Source organism: Lissotriton vulgaris, chromosome 2_2, assembly GCF_964263255.1.
Source record: "Lissotriton vulgaris chromosome 2_2, aLisVul1.2, whole genome shotgun sequence".
NCBI lineage: Eukaryota > Metazoa > Chordata > Amphibia > Caudata > Salamandridae > Lissotriton > Lissotriton vulgaris.
Window position 1 is genome coordinate 126,537,687 of NC_141688.1, and position 24,635 is coordinate 126,562,321.

The 24,635-nt window shown below is 44.3% G+C and overlaps 1 protein-coding gene across 7 annotated transcripts in view; it reads left to right on the forward strand.

Moving 5' to 3' along the window:
• LOC147729139 (mucosa-associated lymphoid tissue lymphoma translocation protein 1-like) overlaps window positions 1-24,635 on the forward strand; it is a 1,401,591-nt gene that overhangs the window by 365,798 nt on the left and 1,011,158 nt on the right. The window contains exon 1 of one of the 7 annotated variants that reach the window (XM_086959436.1): window positions 23,722-23,845. The exons of 5 other annotated variants lie outside the window; for them this stretch is intronic. In XM_086959436.1, coding sequence (XP_086815562.1) covers window positions 23,800-23,845 — 46 coding nt within the window. In that variant the 5' untranslated portion in view covers window positions 23,722-23,799. Of the gene's footprint in view, window positions 1-23,721; window positions 23,846-24,635 lie in introns of those variants that run through there. One more of the 7 variants, XM_086959430.1, reaches the window with a different exon arrangement.

The window sequence follows — 24,635 nt, forward strand, 5'->3', positions numbered from 1 at the left end:
GACATGCTAGTGCATACCCGCCCCAAAGAATGTCAACCACATACACCATCCATGCATGGCATACAAGGACATTTCCCCGGCGGCAATTACAGTAGTTGCCATCTCACCAAAAAGAGTAGACAACTAACATTCAGGAACGCACAACATGGGAACAAAGGAAATTGACCAACTGTAACAGTAAGAACGTGATCTATATGATTACAGGATGCATGACGTTAGAAGGCGCGCGTTACCACGACCTACTATTACAACGCGGTCGTAACAACGAAAGTTGTTACCACGCATTGCGCTGGGGGGGCACAAAATTAAAGAATTTAATTTACTATTCCAACACCAGTCCCCATGGATAGTAGGGAAGGAGTTGGGATAGTAAATTAAATCATTTCCTATCCTTGAGCGCCCCCCAGCGCAATGCGTGGTAACAACTTTCGTTGTTATGACCGCGTTGTAATAGTATGTCGTGGTAACGCGCGCGTTGTAAGCGTTGCATACCATGATTACATGCCCCTGCGCACTGCAGTACATAGGAATGACAACTAGAGCAATCAAAACACAGATGAGTGAACACAAAAGCAACATGATGCAAGAAAAGTACCACGAAAATGGCAACGCACTTCCTGGAGTCCCAACATTGTGGGAATGACTTCAAATGGACAGTGATTGAACAACTACAATCAGACACCGGCCTGTTCCAAAAGGAACAACGCTGGGTATTCCGTTTGGGCACCCACATTGTAGGGCTTAACGATGAAATCCCGTGGGGTCAACTGAATTAATTAATGAACTGAAGTCTAACCATATTATTCAGTACTACCTTCTTGAGAAAGGCCTGCCACCATGCAGTCAATTTAACTGATATAGAATATGTACAACCTCCTGTGAGCCCCATGGCTATCACCTTCACCCCTGTTTTTCAGTAATGTAACTATAACCGGGGTATAATATCGGAAGGTTTACTATATTTCACTTATGACACCTTATTTATATGTGACCTCATATGTTTTCTTAAAGCCTTCACCACTACTACCATGGTTTTATATCCTGGGGTACTCCGCCCCTTATAGTTCATATATCACGTATTTAATGACAAATGCATCCAGCTACCTGCCTTCATCCCAATACCAGATGAGACACGTGCGCCTCAGATTACATGCGCGGCCGCTTAAAAAACCAGACATGAGGCACAATCACTTCTGACATAACGCAGGAGAGACGCATCTCAGACACGCCCATGCGCGATCCGCCATAAACGATACTAAGCAGGCGCGAGCGAGAGGAGTCTCCCTCAACCGCACATGCGCTTTGGCTCCGAGGACAAAGAACTACAAACACGGCTCAGTGAACTACTCACACGAAGCACGCCAGCGGAATACCCATACAAGGTCTTTCCAACGGGTCCAATTATGCCTCTAATTGGAATCAATGAGAGTTTCTGAGCACTATAAGTATCGCCCCTCTAACGCACTGCCGCATTCCCAGCGGAGCCACGATAGGGGGAACAAGGACATTCCTACCGCAGACTCGTGAGTATAGATCAAGGAGGCAGCGGTAATTAAGTCATCCTCCTGTAAGTACTCGCAATACTAATACCATGTATTACCATCAGGAGCAAATTGGCAAGAGAAAATCCCCAACGTTAGGAGGCTCATGAGGCATCGAAAAAAGAACAGCAAAGTATGCTTTTTACCCTCCCATATTTTGCTATCCACACTAGAAGTTATGTACTAGGGGCACAGCAGGTTAAATCCATTAGAGAGTGTGTTTTATGTTATATGTGTGTCTGTAATGTCTTTCTCCCCTTATTTTACAGGGTCACCATCATGAACAGAATGACAGCATTTGTCTAGTGATTGCAAACCCCACACTATATATATATATTTTTACAGGTCACTGTACCGTATGTAATAGGAGGAGCAGAGTACTACATCTGTGGTCTCTTTTTTTCCTCTTTGCCTTCTCTAGGTTTGGTTGCATATTAGCAGAGAACTCTTTATTGTAGGCACAGTGTAGCACTACATTTTCACTCTTTTGTAAAAACACTTTTTTACTTAGGAAAACGTGAGTAAGGTGGGGTGTTGTGCACCCCGTCCTGAAGGAGTTGATCTCCGAAACATGTCGACGCACCAAAGAGGTGATGTGCTTAATACCACATAATCACCTCATCCTGCACCTATTTTTAATAGTACCAGCCCGGGGGCTCATTAAAAGTTTATCCTGACCTACCCCACGAGCCAGGCACTTTTTAACCATTCACTCACCTAAATTACTCCTCCACATCCTCAAACTTAACCCTCACACGCACCACGCATAGTCATTAGATAAGTGCTCCCGCGTAGTCGTAGGTCGTAGCACATCACTTCCCGTAGAGGGGTGCGAAGACCCCGATGATGAAGCATAACACCAAGGGTTCTTTTGGTGTGTAAGGGGTACTTTAAAAACACTATGTGCTCCCCACCACAGTAGGGAACACATCACCCTAACAGGTGGATTCCTGTTGTTTATACATAATTGATTGTTAGACTGCCTCTAACTTCGAAGCTTCCACCGTTGCACTGGCGGTAACTGTTCTCAAGTCTTTCTCTTTTTTGACAACAAATAAATCTCTTACTGCCGAAAATCCCTTGTTGCGCATGCGTAATTTCAGCCACCCTCTAAGCGTGTCTGGTGACTGGATTCTTCAGATTTTCTTGCGCGTAGAGGAGACACAACCTCACTTAGTACAGCTACAGTTGAAGTGCGCAGTTTGTCTGTATAATGCGCACTTCGTTACCGCTGCTGCTCACGAGCCCTGAAACACTAGACCGGCGACTCACTTTCTGCCGCGTCTCCGTTGCTCCGCCATTTTTTGCCCCGTAGTCTCTCATCACGTACATGCACTATCGCAAGAAGAGGGGTTAAACGACATGATGTCTTCTCCATCGTTGGTATTTATATTTTTCCCTTAATGGAGAGTTTTTCTTTGTGTTTATGCTCACAGAGCGGGTGGCAGCCACAGAAGTCCTGACAGTACCTCCCTCCAAAAGGGGTTACCCCAACTTGGGTTTCTTTGGATGTGCCTTGTAAAAGTTTCTGATCAGTCTTGGGGCATGCACATTAGAGGAGGGTTCCCACGATCTTTCCTCTGGTCCGAACCCTTTCCATTCCGCCAAATAAAATAGTTTATTTCTAGAAATTCTGCAGTCTAAAATTCTGCTGATTTTGAATTCTTCACCTGACTCTAAGTTTATTGGTTGGGGAGTTTCTTTGAGTCTTGCATTAACTGGATTCTTCTTTAAAAGAGAGACATGAAAGGCTGAATGAATTTTTAATGATTTTGGAAGCTGTATTTTTACCACCACTGGATTTATGATTTTTAATACCTTTTAAAGGGCAATGAACCTGGGTTGAAATTTTCTATTCCCTTTCAACCTTAAATGTTTAGTGGACAACCACACTTGATCGCCTACTTCAAATTTAGACCCCACTCTTCTTTTTTGTCAACTTGTTTTTTGTAAGACTCTTTTGCCTTAAGTAAGTTTTTCTGAGCCTTCTCATAAGACATCTTCAACACCGACATTGCTTTCGTAATTGCAGGTTCAGTTTCCTCTTGTGTACCTAGTATTAGATTTGGGTGTCTACCTGAGTTTAGATAGAATGGTGAATACCCGGTGGAATTATGCACAGCATTATTAAAGGCAAACTTGTCTCTCCACAGTAATTCTGACCAAATTCCCTCCTGTTCCAACAGATAGAGTCGCAAGTACTGCTCCAGTTCTTGGTTTACTCTCTCTGTTTGTCCGTCCGTTTCAGGATGATAACTGGTAGAATACCGCGTGTTGATACCCATATTGTGCATGAATTTCTTCCAAAATTTTGATAAGAATTTAGTCCCCCAGTGTGATATGATTATCTGTGGAATTCCGTGAGCACAAATTATTTGTTGATTGAATATCTGCACTAACTGTGGTGCAGTGGGTACTGACTTTAATGGAATGAAGTGTCCCATTTTGGAAAAGGAGTCTACTAACACCAGTATCACTGTATTACTCTGACTGGATGGAAGATCTACAATTAAATCTAGCGACACTGCATGCTAGGGATATGGTGCATTAGGCAAAGGTTGTAACAAACCCTGTGGGGCTTGTCGATTAGGTTTTCCTTTAATACATAACTCACAGGTTGAAACATACTGCCCCACCTGAGCCGCCATGCCAGGCCACAAAAAATGTCTCCTGATCAATTCTACAGTTTTCTTCACTCCCTTGTGACCAGCTAAACAATCATCATGACAACCTCTCATGTCTTTTTCATGCATTTCCTTAGTTGGTAGATACAACTTTCCCTCATAGGAAGGAAGGCCTCCAATAACTGTTTTCTTGCTATCCAATTCGGCCCATTCCTTTAATTCCTCGTTTGAATAATTCTTCTGAATCTCCTCTGTAAATTCTTCTAAATGAATGGCTCCTATGATTTTATTCAAAGGAATAATGGGTTCTTTGAGAGGAGTTCTTACTTCCTCATAGGATTTCATTCTGGACAGTGTGTCTGCTTTACCATTTTTAGCACCAGGTTTGTAGGTTATCACGAAATCAAACTCTGAGAAATACAAGGACCCTCTCAATTGTCGAGGTGTAAGCGTTTTAGCAGATTTTAAGAATTGCAAGTTACGATGATCGGTAAACACGGTCACACAATGCTTGGCCTCTAGAAGGTAATGTTGCCACTCTTGAAATGCTTTTTTAGCTTTGAGCAATTCCTTATCGCTATTTAGTAATTGGATTCCGGTCCTGACAATTTTCTTGATCTGTAAGCTACAGAATGGAGTTGACCTGTTTGTTTGTTTCTTGAGACAAAATTCCCCCTGTAGCAAAGTCTGATGCATCAGTTTCCACAAAGAAGGCCTGTTCTGGGTCCGGGTGCATTAAAATGGGAGCTGTGATGAAAGCCTTTTTCAGGTTTTGAAATGCCATCTCAGCTTCTTTGGACCATTCACATTTCTTTCCTTTTTTCAACAGTTGGGTGATGGGTGAGACCTTGGCTGAGAAATTAGGAATACATCTCCAGTAAAAATTGGCAAATCCAATGAAAGTTTGTACCGCCCTCACACTTCTGGGCAAGGACCAATCTTGTATGACTTGAACCTTAGAATCATCCATTGCCACTCCATTAGTGGACAGGACAAATCCAAGAAATTCCACCTGGTCAACATGAAACAAGCACTTTTTCAGTTTGACATATAGATGATTCTTAAGCAACCTTTGGAGAATAGCTGTCACGTGTCCAACGTTATCCTCCATACAGTTTGAAAAGATCAGTATGTCATCGATATAGACGACAGCCACCCGATCCAAGAATTCCCGTAGGACATCATTGACCAAGTGCTGGAAGGCTGCTGGGGAGTTACTTAGTCCGTATGGCATCACTTGGTATTATTCGAATTGGCCATATTTGGTCCTGAATGCTGTTTTCCACTCATCACCTTCCGCTAATCTTACCAAGTGATATGCCCCGCTCAAATCCAGTTTTGTGTAGATTTTAGCCCCCTTAACCTGATCTAGTAGTTGAGATATAAGCGGCAGGGGGTATCGATTCTTGATGGTGACTTGATTCATGGCTCTGTAGTCTATGCATGTACGAAGAGTTCCATCCTTTTTTGGTCAAAAAAACAAAGGCGATGACACTGGTGATTGGGACGGTTAGATAAATACGATTTTCGAATACTCTTCCAAATATTCCTTGAGATAGATGTTCTCTGCTTCTGTTAGAGCGTAGATTCGACTACAAGGTAACACAGCTCCAGGTTCCAGTTCGATTATGCAGTCGTAGTCTCTGTGTGGCGAAAGCCTTTCTGCATTTTTTTGTCAAAAACACTAGCTAGATCTTGATACTCTTTGGGTATTTCCTGCGTTTCAACAGTACAAATATTTGTAGTAAGCTGAGCTAGCTCTGTGGCCGGAGATCCTTCAAACTTAGGCCTTGTTTTGGAAAAGCAGTTCTTTTGACAATGTTCAGAGTTTATTTTCACTGTTCTTCTCTTCCAGTCAATAGTGGGGTTATGTTCAGTCAACCACGGCAATCCCAGTATCAACTGAAATTGTGGGGCATCTATAATGTTGAATCTTATATATTCTTGATGACCCTGTATACCTACCAATTCCAATGTCTCTTCAACGATGGGACCTGAGCTAAGATTTGTGCCACCAACAGCCTTTACCACTTCAAGATGTTTCTTCTTGACGTGTTTAATTCCGATTTCTTGTACATACTTTAAATCACGGAAATTCCCTGTAGCACCGGAATCAATCATGACTGATACCTCTATAATTTCTTGAGAACCAAATTTCACTGAGAAGGAGACTGTGAGATGAGGGGCCACCGACTGTAAAGTGTTGACCATCTGTTGATGTTCAAGAGTTGACTCTTCATTACATCCCATCAGGGCAACTCTCTCTACTGATGGGATTTGTCTTTTAACCCTTGATTAATTTTAGGTTTTTTAGGACACTCTTTTACTAAATGTCCAGAGGCTCCATAGTACAGACACAGATGGTTTGTACAACGCTTTTCCTTCTCCTCTTTAGAAAGTGGACCTCTAATCGATCCAATTTGCATAGGTTCCTCTCCTACATTGATGTCGGTTTTGTTGCCTTCTGTTTTGATGTAATAAAGACGGGGAACAAAGGATCTAAACTCTTTCTTCTTCTCAGACCGTCTCTCATAAAGACAGTGATCAATCTGAAGAACTAAATCAATTAATTCGGAAATTTCCTGTGGTCGCTTTGGTATCTGTGCTAGAGCATCTTTTAATTCGTCCTTAACCACTTGGCTGCTAAGGCAATATTTTTCTTTTCATTGATTTTCCATTGAAATCAATGGAAAGTCCATGACGAGTTACCCTTGTCATTAGCGGCGAAGAGGTTAAGACCACTGTAAAATATGGCCGAACGTTTACCCTCAGGCCAGTCGGTCTCCACTATCAATTTGTTAAATTGAGCAATGTAGGCTACCAAGTCTCTATTTCCTTGCTTAAGATCCAGCAATTCATTGTCGGTAGCTTGATTTGCGGTTCTTCTATCAAAAATTCTTAAAAACTCCTTTTTAAAAAGCTCAAAATCATACAATACTGTATCGTTTCGGGAGATTAAAGGCATAGACCAGGCAGCAGCTTCACCACTCAAATAGGACAGCATGAATGCAACCTTCGCTTGACCCTCCTTAAAAACTACTGACCTGCATAGAAAATTTAGGGAGCACTGGGTAAGCAACATTTGGGCCTTGTGAGGGTCCCCACTAAATCTCTCCGGATTAGCCAAAGGAACAATTGGGGCCACTGAATGTATAACTTGAGTCGCAACTTCTGTTGCCGACCTATGAGTAGGGTTTAACTCTGGCAAAGGAGTAGTTCCTGCAAGAAGCTCTTCCATTTTTTGTTTAATTTGATGAGTTTCCTGCTGGGATCTTTTAACCTCATCCCTAAGAATTCTATTTTCCTCTGCGGTTCGTGTGAGTTGATTCTGTAACCCTTGTAAATCCCCTGCTAAGGACTTTAGGTCCGACCCCTCCGCCATGTCAACTCGGGTGGATAAACTGGCACTTCAATCTGTCAAGATGCCAAGATGATCCACAGGAGTCGACACTGATCCCAACGCCCCACCACCTCAACCGCCACCCGAAATAAATATCGAGGTAACATCTAAAGTGGGGGGGAAGAGGGAAGTGGAAAAGAAAGAGAGACAGCCTCCGAGTAGAAGAGTTGTTGGCTTCTTCTCAATTGGGTCCACTGGGGTTCTTGTGTGCTACCCCTGTAGAAAAACACAAAACATAACCCACAACCAAAATCTTACTACTTTACCCAAAATAAAGGAAACTTCTGTATTGTCCTTACCCTGAAGATTTAGGCTATTGCTCCTCTCTCTTAGTTGGTATTTTTGGGTTTTCAGGTAACAGTTCCTGTACAAACACCGTACTATTAATTATGGTTACTCAAACTGTGCATTACCCACTGAATAATCCTGATGTTACCCTAATTTACCTGACACTATTTATAATCCAATTTAAGTTGCTTCAACTGAAGTTCTCTGATAAAACTGAAGATTAGCTTACGGTTCTTTTTTTGTATGAACACCCTTTCTATGAGTAAACTATAACTTTAACCACAATAGAATTTCAGATAATTGTTCAGTCACTATACTGTTTTTCTCCTCAATTTAAATTGACAATTGGCAGATTAAGAAATGTAATAATTGATTGTTAGACTGCCTCTAACTTCGAAGCTTCCACCGTTGCACTGGCGGTAACTGTTCTCAAGTCTTTCTCTTTTTTGACAACAAATAAATCTCTTACTGCCGAAAATCCCTTGTTGCGCATGCGCAATTTTAGCCGCCCTCTAAGCCCAGACTCGGTGCCATGATCGCGCCCATTGATGTACCTGTAGTTTGGAAATATAGGGCGTCTTTGTAGCAAAAATAATTGCGGATAAGTACCACCTCGATACACAGTAGTACGAAGGACTGTGGTGTATCATCGAACCATTCCTGTTTCCCCAAGGACCGCTCTGCTGCCACCAGCGCAGCGTCCTGGGGTATACAGGTGTACAGTGATTCTATTGCCAATTGTTACCAGGAAATCACAGGCAGCATCAAAACGAATGTCCTCTAGTTCATTTAAAACATCAGTGGTGTCCTGAACAAAAGATCTCTGGTTCACCACTGATTCCCTCAGGAAAAAGTCTGAAAATTGGGACAGCGGCTCTAAACCGACCCTATCCCAGAGACAATTGGTCTACCGGTGGCGGGGCCTTTGGGGTTTATGAATTTTTGGTAGGCTATAGAAAGCCAGAGTTCTTGGCTTATTGGTAATTAGAAACTCTGCTTCTTTAGTTTTAATCCATCTTTTTTCTTTAGCTGCCATTTCTTTTATCATGTCCTGGAGTTCGTTCACTGGGTCATGCATAAGTAGTTGGTAATTATTCTGTGCCCCCAGTAATCTCAAGACTTCTGCATTATAGTCCACAGTATTAATTACAACCACTGCTCCGCCCTTATCGGCTGATTTTATTGTGAGCAAGTGGTTGTTTTGTAGACTATTAACTGCACTCCAATCCTCCTGACTCGTGTTGTTATATCCCTGGTGTCTATTCTTTTGTTCAAGTATAGTGATGTCCTCCAACACCTTATTTTCAAACACTACCACTTCAGGGCCCCTCATGGTATTTGAGGGACAGAATTGCGATGTTTTTTTTAAAGTTGTGGAAAAAAGAGAAGGGGGGGTCTTGTGGCTTGTTGGTAAAAAAACCTTTTTAGTTTGTTTTCCTCATGGTCTCTTGGAATTCGAGCCTGCATTTAAAGCTTTTGTGAGTCGGTCTCGTGCCAAAGCCCAAACCCTTGTTCAAAACTTTCACCTCACTGTTCGTAAGTGTATGGTCAGATGAATTCACTACTATATAATCGACAACGGATTCCGTCCCCGACTCAGAGTTATTCTGGGGGAGTATGTTTGCCATGTCTAATTCTGGTTGCCCCGTCCTCGACTTCTGCCTATCTGGCCACCCCCTCTTCCTCCCCTTTGGTTCTGTCCTAAAAAAAAACGAAGTAATGCTCCCAAATCTTTATTTTTTTTTCTTGTTGGTTAAACCTAACTCTATCCCAACAACTGTGTGATGACACTGCTGGGTTCCTCTCGAATAAGATCGACTCTATCTACCAAAAAATTGCCCAATCTAGTATTTTGGTCAATACTAGTGATTCCTTTCTAAGCCCTCAGCACGAGACTGTTGAATCTGGCCCTACTAAACTGTCCTGCATTCCTGAGATCAGTTTGGACGATGTTAATGCACTGATTGGCACCATTAAATCGGGTTGCCCGGCGGACCTTGTTCCTGCCCGAGTGATGCATCTCATAGGAGACACTCTTAGTCCTACTATTCAGACCCTGATTAACCGCTCGTTATCTGAAGGTTTAGTTCCACTGGAGTGGAAAAATGCCCTTGTCAAGCCCATTAGGAAAAACACCTCCGTCCCTTGGTCTGATATGTCCAACTTGAGGCCCATCTCTCTTTTGCCGTTTGTCGGCAAACTGATGGAGAAACCTGTCAACCTTCATTTCTCCAGTTTCATTGAGCAGGCCGGATGCCTGGACCATTCTCAATCAGGGTTCAGGCCAAAGTATAGTACCAAGACTGCTCTCCTTTCGGTCACGGATACTATACGTATGTCTCTGGACAGGGGTTTGTCTGTGGTGTTGGTGCTGTTGGACTTGTCCGCAGCATTTGACACCATATCACATGCCATTCTTCTAAGAAGACTAGAGGAGATTGGCTTGGAAAAATCTGCCCTGGCGTGGTTCACCAGCTTCCTCACAGACCGTACCCAGCATGTGAACATGGGCACTTTCAGTTCCACTCCTTCCAAAATCACTAGAGGAGTCCCGCAGGGCTCCTGTCTCAGCCCTACGCTGTTAAATGTTTATGTTGCCTCTCTGGCCAGTATTATGAGGTCTTACGGGTTTGTACCCATATCATACGCCAATGACACTCAGTTGCTGTTTACCTTTAAAACCTTCACCCCTGTAGTAAGGCAAGCCTTCTCGAGTGGCATGACGGCGGTTGCCAGTTGGATGGCCAACAACTTTCTCCAGTGTAATGTGGGAAAGTCAGAAGTCATGTTGTTCGGGGAAGCTAAAATCCTGTGGGCACCTGACTGGTGGCCTACCAGCCTGGGAGAGGCCCCCTCCCCTAAACAGGTGCTGAAAAATCTGGGGGTCCGCCTTGACCAAGACCTCACACTTGTACATCACGTTAACATCACGGTGGGGTCTTGTTTTCATGTCATCAGCCTCCTTCGGAAGGTGTTCCCTCTTCTCCCCGACAGCTCGAGGAAGACCTTGGTTCAGGCTCTCGTGTTGAGTCGCTTGGACTACTGTAATTGTCTTCTCCTAGCGGCCAATGAGGGCGTTTTAAACAAACTCCAAGTAGTACAGAACACCGCAGCACGCCTGGTGACAAATGCCCCACCCAGAACTCCATCCCGGCCCCTCTTAAGCTGCTCCACTGGTTGCCCATTCGGAAACGGGTGGAATTTAAGACCTGCTGCGTGGTGCACAAAATTCTGCATAATCTAGGGCCATCCTACCTAGCTGACAAATTTGTCCATCATCGCCCCTCACGAAACCTGCGCTCTAGTAACCAGCTGTTACTGCAGGTTCCCCGAATCAGCAAGACCAGACAGGGAGGACGTGCCCTCTCTGTGATGGGTCCACGACTGTGGAACAACCTTCCCCTTTCCCTTAGGCAGTGTACCAGCCACTCAATCTTCAGGAAGAGTCTTAAGACCACGCTGTTTCAGTACTAGCGCTCTCATCTCCTTGCACCCTCCGACAGCACTGCGCGGAGATTCCGGCGCGTTACAAACCCATAAATAAATAAATAAATAAATATTCGGATTGGGGACTTGTGGACCTTCCTCCTCTGCGCTTGAAGTATTATCAAATGTCCAATTTTGGGGGGTACGTCTATACCTTCCACCACTTGCCTAGCCCATGAATTGACGCTGTTCCTGACTCGGTAGATAATACTTATCTTCTACATAAGGGACTGCCCATTCATGTGTGTACCGTTCTAAATTACGTTTTAATCCTTTTATTTTCTGGTTAACCATATAATTTGTGTATTCACCAAGATCCTTGTCCGTGAGGGTGGTGACCGTCTTGATGGTTTCCTTCAACTCCAAAATTTCTTTCAGCAGCTCTTCACTTAATCTTTTTGCCGTATTAATAATTAAGATTAACCAGTTTCCAGATTAACCAGTCATGGGTACATTTATTTGCTATGTAGCTCCAATCAATTTCTTATCTTCTAAGAAGATTCTCGGTTTAATCTGCACCAACAAACTAGCTGGGGCTGCTCCTGCTCTTAAATATTCGGTCATTAAAGCCCCATGAAGGGCTATCCTTACTTGTCTCTTTTTAATATTACTTAGCTTCTCCCATTCCTCCCTAGCAGATGTAACACCTAATAAAGGGGCATCAGGGAAAAGCGAAGGTCCTGATAAAATAGCTGCAATTTGGTTGTCAGTAAAGGCTAGACTATTCTTATCCATTACTCAAAAAATACCCACACAGTGATGTATATTAAACTTGTATAATTAGTACAAGGAGAAGAGTGTAACACCAAAGGCCCGTTATACAATGTAAATGCTCTCACGGCTGATCCGCCGTTCAAATTACTATAATAATAAGGAGCTTTAGAGGGAAAAATAAACAGGTCGCCCTCCTCTCAATTTATATCAAACACCCAAAAGACCTGTCACCCAGGGCTCTAGATTCATAGAAGTGGAGGTGGAACTTTTTATAATTTCTCTTCACCTATCACTCCTCACTTTCTTACGAGGTAGTGTCCTTCCACTTTATTTGCCCAATTTTATAAAACAGTGTTTTTTTATCAAGTGACAGTTATACATTCCATCTATAATTGTATTTTGAAAAAACTGGCGTATCTACCAAAAAACAAACCTATAGATATGTTTATATTACACAAATTGTGAAAAAGCGAAATGGCACCTCACGTGCGCACCACCAGTCGAGCTTGCTGATTGGTACTCACCAGCTATGCTCACTTTTATTATCATTGGTAACCATTTTGCTTCAAAAAATATATAGTGTCCCAAAAATTGTGCTGAAGAAAACACTGATGTGTGCTTTGCGACTACCACACAGACAAGACCCAGTGAAAATAAAACTGAAATAAGACACACAGTTTACCAATTTTATTCTTTTCTTGTGCGCTTATTCAGAAAAATAAAACCGGCTGCATTTATGCAGACCACTTCCTTTCATTGCCAATCCCTCTTTCATGCAATTTTGTCAGGGCAGGGTCATTCGTTGCAAATATTGGGCACTGGTGCACTTACTAAAAATGACTGTCAAATGACAAAACAACACAATGGCCTGGTTACAATAACACATCTTCCTTCTCAACTTTAAAAACACATATACATCAATATGGGGCATTTCCTTAATAATCTTTACCATGTGGGAGCCCAAGTCAATCGTACCAGCTCTCCACTCATTGTAAGAAAAACTCCAACCGTAAGTTCCTCTTTTCATAGGCGTATCCTTAGATTGGTTTCTAGATATAAAGAAAACAAATGATTGCTCATGTCTTTTCACCATTTGTTCCCTCTTCTTATCCACTTTGGAGTCAATTCTCATGACATTGTTATATCCTTATATGTTTGTGGGAGAGCAGGCCGGATAAACAGATGAGGAGTAGTTTATTGATAAACTGTGCGATTACTTAAAATCATTACAGTGTATAAAAATGCATTTTGATTCAGATAAAATACAGTAAAATGCAGTAAAATACGCCCCCCCCCCTGCTCGACCTACACCGGTCAGGGACCATTGGTGCAGCTATGTGGTCTCGATACTGACTGTGTGCACTGGTACTGTACATTATTAACACTAAAAGGAATTAAAATTTTTAGAGTCATCATGAGGCCGTGCTTTACTAGAGTCTAGAAGGCGTGTAAAAGTTCGACATCCTCAGTTGCACTGTGGGCTTTATTGGCCCCTGAGTCCGCCCCAGCTTTTCGGCGACTCCCTGTGTTATCTGTGGATTACCAACTTTAGGGCGGCGGGACACAGGGCACTTCGGGATGGTGTCCTTTAGTTGGTTTTCGAGTGCCATTTTAACTTGATGAATGAACTTGCCTATCCTGGCTAATAAACATGTTGTGGTTTCAGAGAAACACCAATCCGAGGCCTCTCTGCAAGTTCTGAGACCCAGGATACGTAGTGCCGGACGTAGCAATCGCTGTCGGTCACTGGCCAGCTTAGGGCAGCAACATAGCAAGTGTAGCCAGGATTCTCTGCGATATTGGCAAAGTCGGCAGGCAGTGGCTCCGTCCGAGCGTGCCCAACGTGGGTTAAAGTCCATTATCCTGAGGGCCAAGAGGCGCATAGACAGAATTTTTTGTCTTGCTTCGGTTGTTAGTGAGTCTTGTAAGTATGGCTGGGGTTTACCAGGAATGTAGGACTTGTCCAGGGCCAACGTTAGCGGGTTGGGCCGGAGCGAGGAGAGGTCTAGCTCAAAGGAAATAGACTGGACTTGGCGCTTGACGGCTTTTGCCCGGGCGGAATATGGGATTTCGTGTAAGTGCAGATTCCGCCCCTCGATTTTCAGAAGGTCAATGGCTAGTTCCACCTTGGCTTGCCATGGGGAGCCTTCTTCCCCAAAGATGATTTTTAGCGAGTGCTTCAAGGTGTTTTCAGGCGACTTCAGAACTCTGATGTAGTATTTTAGCAGTTCCCCCAGTAGTACCAGTTCAGGACGTTTCAGGCCCAATTCCAGTCTCACCCTGCTATTTCGCGCCTGTTTGGGGGCTCGTAGCACCAACTTATAAGCTTTCACCTGTGCCGCTTGGACCACTTTCTCAAAAGCCCCTGGATAGGCTATATGGCCGTACGTGATGGCGGGGATCAGTTTAGCCCTAAGTTCTGTCAGCATCGGATCTGCAGAGGGACTGGCCAGGCCGTGGCTTAGACGTCTTAGAAATGTAATTATTTTATCAAGTTTTGGTTTAAGCGTCTTCAGATGTTTGAGTGCCGTGGCCCTCTCTGATACCCATGTGCCCAGGTAGTTGTAGGATGGGGCCGTGGTGATACGGTGTTCCCCCAAAGACCATGAAGCTTTTGTTTTGTGTGGATGTTTGCCAAAGATTATTATCTTAGTCTTGCTCACATTAATGAGTAGCTCGTTCTCCTTGTGGCGAGACTGTTTAAGGCTCTTTGGAGGCCTACCCTGGTGTGGTCCATAATTACTGTGTCATCTGCATACTGGAGCGTGCCCAGAACCAGCTTCCCCACTCTGGGTGGTGCTAGGTTTGCATCTTTCAGGGCTTGCCCCATGTCTGCAGTGTACAAGTTGAAAAGCAGGGGGGCCAGGACACACCCCTGCTTTAATCCCGAGTTAGTGGCAATTCTTGTGGTTGCAGATGTAGCGCTTAGTTTCACCTGAACCCAGGTTCCCTCGTAAAGTGCTTTTATGGCCTTTAGAAGATCTCTGGGGATCCCCCAGGACTCTAGTTTTGCCCAGAGCCGACTTCTGTTCACGCGGTCAAAGGCCGTTGAATAATCGATAAAGCAACAGAACAGGGGCAGCTTATTCCGCATGTTGGCCTTCTTAGCGAGGTACGAAATCGCTATGATGTTATCCAGCGTAGAACAGTTAGCTCTGAAGCCAGTCTGTGAGGGCGGGAGTATGCCGTTCTTATCTACCCAAGTTTCCAGGTCCTTAAGTAGGAGGCGGGCATAGACCTTAGCTTCAATGTCAAGGAGGGCTATCAGTCTGTAATTAGCCGGGTTAGAGTGGGCACCTTTTTTATGTATAGGAAAGAGGATTGAACCTTTCCAGGAAGATGGCAGGGTTGCGGTTGCAAATGCGTGGTTAAATAGAGGAGTAAGTTTGGAAGCGAAGAATGCAGGATCTTTCTTAAAAACCTGTGCGGGGATCCCGTTAGGTCCAGGGGCACCATCGGTTCTGATGGCTTTGATGAGCTTTACAATCGCCGCCTCCGAGAATTTTCCAGATCGAGTTGGACATAATTCTTCATTCTGGGCACTTTCAGAGCTGATGGTAGCTGCCGTTGCCTTGGACCAGCCGGATATGCAGTGAGACATCCGATTTGGCTCACAGGTGTACAGCCCCTTTGCATACTGTTCCCATACTTTTCCTCCAACACTGTTAACCTTGTGTACGCCTCCTGATGACAAGCTGTTGATGTAGCGCCAGAGCTTGCTATTATCTTTGCCTTTGATTATGGAAAACACTGTCAACCAGTTCTGATCGGTCCGTTTTCTTTTCAAATCCCATATGTTCTTTTTGTACTTAGCTCGCAAAACAGCAATGGGGGGCCCCTCTGGCGGGTAGATACCTTTCTTGTTTGCTCTCACTGCCTTGTTAAGCGCCTGCTTAGCCAGCTTAAGACTGTAGGATTTTTGGTAGCCTGGGATGACATTCTTTTGACCGCTTCTTGATTGGTGAGTGTTGCCCAGGTGCTTCAATAGGTCATTGGTCAGAGTTTCCCATAGATGTGTTATACTGTCTTGTGGACTTGGTACAGTCACCCAATTGGCTACGAATGCGTTAAGTCTGTGGCAAAGATTGGTCGACCATTTTATTCGTTTGAGGACTAAATGGTGTTCTTCGCCTGTGGTCATACCAATTGTGGCGTAGGGGTCCGCCTGTTCTCGTGTCAGGTTGAATGTGACACGGAGGGGCCTATGGTCGCTTTCGGCTCTGTCGTCCACAGTAAAATTGCGAAGTTTGTTGGCCAGTCCTGCATTCATGAAGATGTAGTCTATAGTGGAGACATTCCTGAAGGTCGGGTGGGCGGACCATGCGCAGTTGCGCGTTTTTTGTATCCCGTGGGTGGATTGCAAGTTGTAATTTGCTAAAAGTTCAATCAGTTGAGCTGACTTCCTGCTAGGTGTAGTCATGGGTAGCAGGTCCAGGCCTCTCAGGTTAAAGTCACCAACTATGATTACATCGTGGTGCAAGCGGCTTATTAATAGATCTTCCAGGGCAGTGGTAAATGATTCCAAGCTGTGTGGGGAATGAAGTTTTGCAGGGTTGAGATAGCAGTTGATTAATAAAAGCGGGCGGGTTGTTTGATCCGCTCTCAGTCCTTCTATTGAGATAGCTTGTAGGTCAGGTGGCTCCAGAGATAGTTCTTTTACGTTAAATTTGCAGGCGTGGCTTACAAAGATTGACAGACCCCCTGACGGGCGTCCAAAGATCTTCCTTTTGGTTGCTGATTTAAAGTATTCGTGGAAGCCAGCAATTGGTGAGGTGGACCTCGCCCAGGTCTCCTGGATACATAATATGTCCCCCTGTGCGAGATAGTCATGGGTGGCAGTAGCCCTGTGGATGTTATTTAACCCTGCAATGTTCCATGAGATGATGCTAAGGTTACGATCCAGGCCTGTTGATGGGCATGCGCGACTGATGTTTACATATGAGTGGGAGGGGTTAGGAGCCCCGTCTCCATGTGTCCTCTGGGGGGGCCAGTCCTTGCTGAGGACGCTGGACGAAGCGCTGTTTTTCTTTGAGCAAGATTTTTATTTTTAGCGGGGATCTAGGCCTCCCAGATTTCACTCCCCCATCTAAACTTGTGTAATTTGTGCCTTTGAGAACAGAGATGGATTGTTGTAGGCCATACTGTGGTCTGAGGACGTGCGGATATTTTGGAACTATGGGGGCGGTGACTTCTATACCCCATTCTGCCAGTTGCAAGGCTTCATGGAGGACAGCTTTTTGGGCTTGCTGGTTTGCTAGTCCGACTATGGTGGAATCACCATGAGTGTCTGTCTCCAGGCACTTGAACTTCACCCATTCGATCATCCCCGAAGGGATGTGTGCCAGGGAGTCAATGTGGCCGAAGAGTCGTACGATGTTTGACCTGTACAGAATGTCAAAGGAGCCCATGGCTGTAAACCTGGGGGTGAACAGCAGCTCGTAAATAACTGGTGGCTTATTATTTTCTGGGGAGCGCCGTTGTGCCTCTGCGCCAGGGGACTCCTGCCTCTGATGAATTGGATGTGCAGTGATTGTGTGGCGGTCACCTGGGCACTGTCTGTCTGAGATCGTAATTGGGGGACTTGCCTCTCTTGACTGTCCATGCAGCTCATCGTTAAGAGCGCTCGGGTGTGGGGGGTTATTATATATGGCTCCAGATTGCTGGCTACCTGGAGCCTCAGTTGGTGGACCTACCGGACAGGGCAGTCCCAACTGCGCTCCCAAATACAGTGGGCGTGCTGATTCTATCTTATGTTGGGGGAACCAATCAATTGGACCATTGATGCTGGAAAGTCCTCCGGAAACAACTTGTGAGGGCTGTGGAGTAACCTCCACATTACAGTAGCCCTCCGGAGGAGGGATTGAGTGCCTGGGGGCCACACAAGGGACAGGTGGTACATCACTTGGCTTAACGGTCCTCAGTGCACGATTTAGGGTGAAGATAGGAAAGGGTGTTTTGAAAGTACTTTCAGTTGTGGTGGCGCCAGAAGTTATTTTGGCTGGTGGTATGATCCTGCTTTTGGTTTTAAATTTCTTTAGTTGTTTTTTTAGTCTTTTTTTTGCTCTCCGTGACAGCAGTGCATTTGCACCAGCCAATGCACATTTGGCCTTTTCCGAGACAGGAATGCTGACGGACGAGTCGTCGCTATCGGTGTCAGGGTCCAAAACCACAAGGTCCCCGCTTCCTTGTTCTGGCATGGTGAGCTTGCTGCATGGCACTGCCAACGAACCTTTTGGTGAGCTGCTGACCGTGGTGCAGGGATCGTTCAGTACATCGTGCACTCTCGTCAAAGTTGGTGGCTTTTGAGCAAACTGTGTTTGAGGGGACCTCTCTCCAAGGCCCTTGGCTAATGTGAGCATATCTTTTAAAACTTCGGGTAGGCTTGCCCATTTTTCTATAATGGCGGCACCAGAGTTGATGTTGACTGCGTGGGCTTCAAATAGCACTTCTAATTTTGCAAGTTTGTCGTCTTGGCGCACTAAGTGCTGGGCGATTGAGTGCAGCAGATCAACTTGAACCTCCATCTTCGTGGACTGCCACAATAAGGCCCTGGCCATGGTATCCTGCACTTCTCTTATTATGGACAGGTTTAGTTCTTTGACCGTGACCTCATCGACTGAGTCTTGATGTTGTGTTAGGCCCAGGGGGCTCCATGCCTCCGTCTGCTGCAAGCTCCTGGGATTAATTCTGGGTGGGTGTATGGGGGTGTCTTCTAGTGTACGCTCTATTGAGTGTTCTAGAGGAGGCTGTATATAGTGTGCCAGTTGGACTGTTTTTATTTAACACTGTGAAAGTCAAGGGTATAGTCTTGGGGTTCCATGGCTGGGGTTCGGCGTTCTCTTCTTTGGGTGGCTCCAAATCTCCTCTGTTCAAATGGGGCAGCCTGCCAGCTGGATGGTCCTTTCCCGGGAGGCTCAGAAGAGGTAAAGAAGAACAAGGAGCCGTCAGTTCTTTCTAGGGTTCCCTTTTCCTATGTACTTAACACCGTCACCACACCCAGTAGGTGATATCCCAAAAAGGCATTGACGGAGTGAAGGAAAGGGCTGGTTTTGAGAGGGGAAATAGTGCAGGACCATGCTAGGTTTGTATTGTGCACAGTGAATTAGGAAATTGAAAATAAGGCTTTAGGGTCTTAGTATTAGGCTCTCAAGCCCTCCGATGGCAACCTGCATACAGTTTTGTCAGGATCAGGTTCACTAACACTAAGTAATGACATGGGGGATGAAAATGCTCTGCGCCCAATTTAAATAACAGAAAAAACGTTAGAGCATCCCTTCCTTCTACCAGGAACCTCCCTCCACCCTCCTGTACACCTGCAAACCTCCCGCTACACTGCACCCTTTTCCCCCAGGTACCCAACACTCACCGGCTCTGCCGCAACTCTCCTGAGTTGCGGCCGTTCTTCAGCCACCTCCTGTGGGGAACACCAGTCCTCGCACCACGTCTAGTCTTCTTCACGCTCTCCCGTGTCATCTCTTTTCACGACTTCTCTTTCCTCTGCTTCTTCTTTCCGCTCCCGATCTTTTCGGCGTTCTACCTTCCTTCTGGTTTCTTCGCGCTCGCCGTCAGTTTCCTTCACCTTTTTTAGTTCCTGTATGTGACTGCTTCCGGGGTTAGCCCCGCCTCCTTCCTCTTCGCCGATGGAGAATCCCTGACGCTGTACAGACAGATGACAGGGGGGAGTTACTGGCGACCTTCTGTGTTGGAACCGCGTTGTAGCCCTCTTGTCAGGTACGTTATTGTGCCGATGAATGCGTTCAGGCCCCGGCACTCGGCATGTAATGCTCGGCAACCCCTCACAATGTTAATGCCTCAACATGAGCCGCGTGTATGTCTATCTCTATGCATACGCGGCAATAAAAATTATCACAAACTGCCTCACCTGTATTTAACTTCTGTGAAGTACTTCATAACCTCACCAGTTTTTATCTTAACAGCTACACGCCACTTCCCACATATAATCTGCTGTATGCTGCTGCCCCAATTTGTCTTACCGCTCTTCTTGACACGGCGCGTCTTCTCATCCCTCGGTACCGGCAAGCCGGCACTGTGTGTGTACAAAGGCTACGTCGACAACGATTTTCTTTAGGACAGCGGGGGCCATCTTAAACTTTGCTATTCTCTTACGTTCACACTACAAGTATGGCACTCCAGACTACCTAGAGCCCGTTGTTTTATGTTTTTACATAGTGTTCTCTATTTTGGTCATTTATCTTGATGCGCCAAGGCGAGCCCCACCCATTTTCGTAATTTAAAATTTAGAACGAATCAAAATATCGATCAACATTAAATTTTACTTTCCCAATACCCTCCAAGTCTACCTGTGCCCCCCACATTCTCAGGGATGCACACACAGCGACCGGGAGACCCATTAAGGCTCCTTTATACCACTAGCTGTTCCTAGCGGCCATTTTGGAATGAGGCACTAACTCAATAAACTTTATTATTCCACTGTGTCCCTGCATTCAAGAGCTTCAATTTGCACAACACATGGAGGAACCAGAGAGGGTCACCCTCACGGACACCAACAGAACTAGAATCTTATGAATGGATACTTTACACTCTGTTAATTTCTTACTTTGTTCCATTCAATGAAATCATTTAATCGAATTTGATCACATCTCTCTTGGAAAATCCAACGTGCCTCTTTAATTGAAAGGACCCTCTCTATATTGTAGGGATCTCCCGTGATCTTTTCTAGCACTACCGACGTAAAGGAATATTTACTTTTTTTGTAGTGTTGTACTAATTTTGTGGAAAGTTTGCCTGCTCTAATAGTGCTCAGATGTTCCTGCACTCTTACTTTAATCTTACGTGATTAACATGGACATTTAGAAGCCTAAAGGCAGTATACTTGGATTTGGATATCGCGGTGGATGGTAACACTATGTGCACCCTAGTTCATCAGAAATCTACTGATACGAACTCACTCCTGCTGTACCAGTCATACCACCCGAGGGCATTAAGAGACAATTTGCCAGTGGGACAGTTCCTGCGTTATCGCATGAACTGTTCTACCACTGCAACATACCTTGAACAATCAGAGGAGCTGTGTGAAAAACTTAGACAGAGGCATTATCCTCAAAAGATAATCAGACAATCAAAGAAAAGAGCCATAAACACTCCATGCAGCTCCCACTGGAGAAAAATGAAAGAACTAAAGATGTGTGTTCCTGTGGTGATGGCTTTTGACCCATTGGCTACCCGGATTCGACAATCAATACGTAAACACTGGGCATTGTTGTCTACCAATGATTTCACAATGCTCTCTCCAAGATTTGCATTCACAAGGTCAAGAAACCTAAAGGACAAACTTGTTCATACTCGGACAAGACCACTACAGAAATTAAAAAGGCACAACTGTTCCACCTGAACATTATCCCTGTGGGACCTGTTCGATATGTAGCCTCACTAAGAAGACCCTAAGTGTAACCCTGAACTCTGGCAGAACGTGGCATTTGACACGATTTAGTAATTGCAACACCATGAATGTGGTCTATAGGTTGACATGCCAATGCGGTCTTCACTATATAGGACTTACTACTAGAAATATCAAAGTCAGAGTTCAGGAACATTTGAGCACGATTAGAACAGGAAAGTTAACCACTAAACTAGTACAGCACTGTCACGAACAAAAACATACATTCACCTTGAAAGTACTATAGAAAGTAGTGGAAGACCCGCAGAATATTGAGGGATTGCTGGCATCTAAAGAGGCACGCTGGATTTTTCAAGAGAAAAGTGATCAGATTGGGCTTAATGATTTTATAGAATGGAATAAAGTCAAGTAATAAGCTCTTTTTTAGAACACTATGGGTAGAATGAATATGCTTTGGTGTCTTTGAGTGTAGAAAGGGAAGCGTCTTTTTTTACCATAGATACCGCACCATGTCATTATTATGAGCTGCACGTATGCACCAAGGGCGGTAAGGGCTTCCGTAATAACCTCTTTATATTGAGGAAAATAATGAATTTGTCAAATATGAGAAAGGAGTGCAAGCACAGCAATCCTGTGTCTCAATAAAAGTATAATATAGGAGTCAGTTGTCTAGTTGGCCCTATATTTACATCTGATATGCGTCATTGAGGATTCCTTTGTTAACAGGCTCCAGCGAAAGGAGCAGAGATGAGGAACTTGTAAATTATGAGTTCTGACTATAAGAGATCCTATAAGTGTTTTTGATAAAGTTGTCAATTTTGAAGGATAGATAAACATTCATAACTATGTATTGTGTGTACAGTAGGACTAGACACAAAAATGTCCTCAGTTTTTATCCCCGCTATAGAGTAAAACAGTTCTGTTTTGTGGCCGCAAAACCTGTTCTAAAATGGCGCCCACGTTTCTGTCTCCTGACGTGACCGGACAGACTCCCGGAAGCTCAAATACGAGGCGTCCCGCCGGGGGAAGCAAACGGTTGAGAGGAAGCGCTCCGTGAGGCCACTGGCGGTAAGGTTATACTGAATGCAGGACAAGGGTAATATGAGAGATGTTAGCGAGTGGTTGTATTTGTAGAGCGATGGCACGCTGGAAGTTTGGAAATTTCAGAGATTAGCGGACCGTGTGAGATTGTTTTTTAACAGTGGTTCAAGAGTTTTACTGCATGACCGGTACATCAGGAACACATACTGATACAGGTCTTTCTTCACAATTCCACATATGAGAGTGATCTTTGTGCGAAAGGAGTATGTTGTGAACTTTTCGGTTTACATTTGAATAATAACATTCTTATCATGTTTTAGATTGACATGACAGCTGAATGTTAATCCACCTAGGGGACTCACAGACGGAGTCTCTTGTGTGACCTAAAGGATAGAGCTGGTACGAAGAACGGTGGCTCATTTAGGGTAATACAATCACTACAGTTGAGAGGAGTGTGTTGCATATTTCTGGCTTGAAAGGATGATTTGAGAGTAATGGGATGTGTATTTGTTCTGTTTTTACATTTGACACTCGCCGCAAAAAGTCATCTAAGTGTCCAGTACTGGTGCCAGGCGACTCTGTTTGCCCTGAAGAAATTGCCCTAAAATTAATGTGGCAATGAAACATGTCGGCGCAGTATAAAGCGGTATGCATGAGAGGCAATCGATTTGTTTTATTTGAATAAGTGCACAGCGAATAATAAAGTTGGCATTGAGTAAAGTGCAACTTACTTAAATTGTAGCTTCACATGGTCACATCATGGGATGGGAATTAGTCACTTCACTTCTTTCACAACACCTATTGTATTGGTTTTGGACACTATATTTATTATTTTTCAAGGCAAGATGGCTACCAATGATGATAAAAGTGGGCACAGCTGGTGAGTACCAACCAGTGAGCTCGATTGGTGGTGCGCACGTGAGGGGTCATCTTGCCTTTTCACAATTTTTTGTTTTGATTGTGATGCTCAAACTTAATGCACCTTTCACATTAACCCTTCTGTACGTTGGTCAGGGGTAACAAAGCGTGGTGACTGCCATCTGTTAAAACGGTTTTTATGTTGAATTGAAGGCCAAAAGCGGGAGGTTACTACCTCGTTATGGAAAAGAGAGGCGTATATGGGAACTAAATTTTGTGAATTCCTACCTCCCCTTTATATTGTTTGGTCTTAAGAGAGGTGCCTTACAGACCAGGTCTTTTTCTATTTCTATAACCTCCAGGAAACCAACCTCTCAAATAGTAGAAGCTGCTGCCTGCAGTGGAGGATGATGAAGAACAAAGTGCTGTTATGGACAGTGAACTGGCTGCCTGAAAGTAGATAAAGATATGGGAGAGAGAGGGGGAAGGATCACACAAAGTCCCTCTCTGGCAGGTGAGTACTGACCATCAACTCATTCCAGCAAACACCAGGGAGGCTAGTCTGCACTAAAAGTTTAGGGACCCATCATCTGCTGAATAATGGTTAGCATCTTGTTGGTAGATTGTTGCTGTACTTTGTGTTCACATTCCTCCTCCTCAGCATCTCTAAAGGTAAAAAAATTCATCTAAAGCAGTACTGAGCAGTAAACTTCCTCCTATATACCGTATAAACAAACACAGCCACCTCACGAATACATCTGAACGGCGTACACCCTGAATATCGACCCAAGTCACAATATTGAAAAAAAATATTGACAGGTAGGTAAGTCCAGATTTCTATATGTATCTCCATATATATGTACCTATGCGGTACATACATCTTCAAGGTATAAAGATGTGGATTTAAATCTATAATTCCCTCTATGTACTTACCTTTCGATATTTTGCTTTTTATTGTTCTATTCACTGTAGTCTTGTAGTTTAGTGTTGTGATGGGCATTTCACCCTGCCCACTTGCGGCATTAGTCTGCCATCAGCAATTCTTTTTTTTTAATTTTTTTATTTCGTTTTCCACGATAAAATCAACAATCTCCACTAGTGTTTGGTTTACAACATTCTGCAAAGCATCATCATGATTTTCCACACAGTACAAAACAGTGCATATTTTCCCCCCTTCCAACCCACACCGAACAATTTCTGTGCTATGCCCCCGCCTCCTCTTGGTAGGTTGTTGTGTAATCATACATAGATCAGGCTTTTTAGTGTGATCATTATGGGCTAATTTCCGGACTTGATTCTGTATG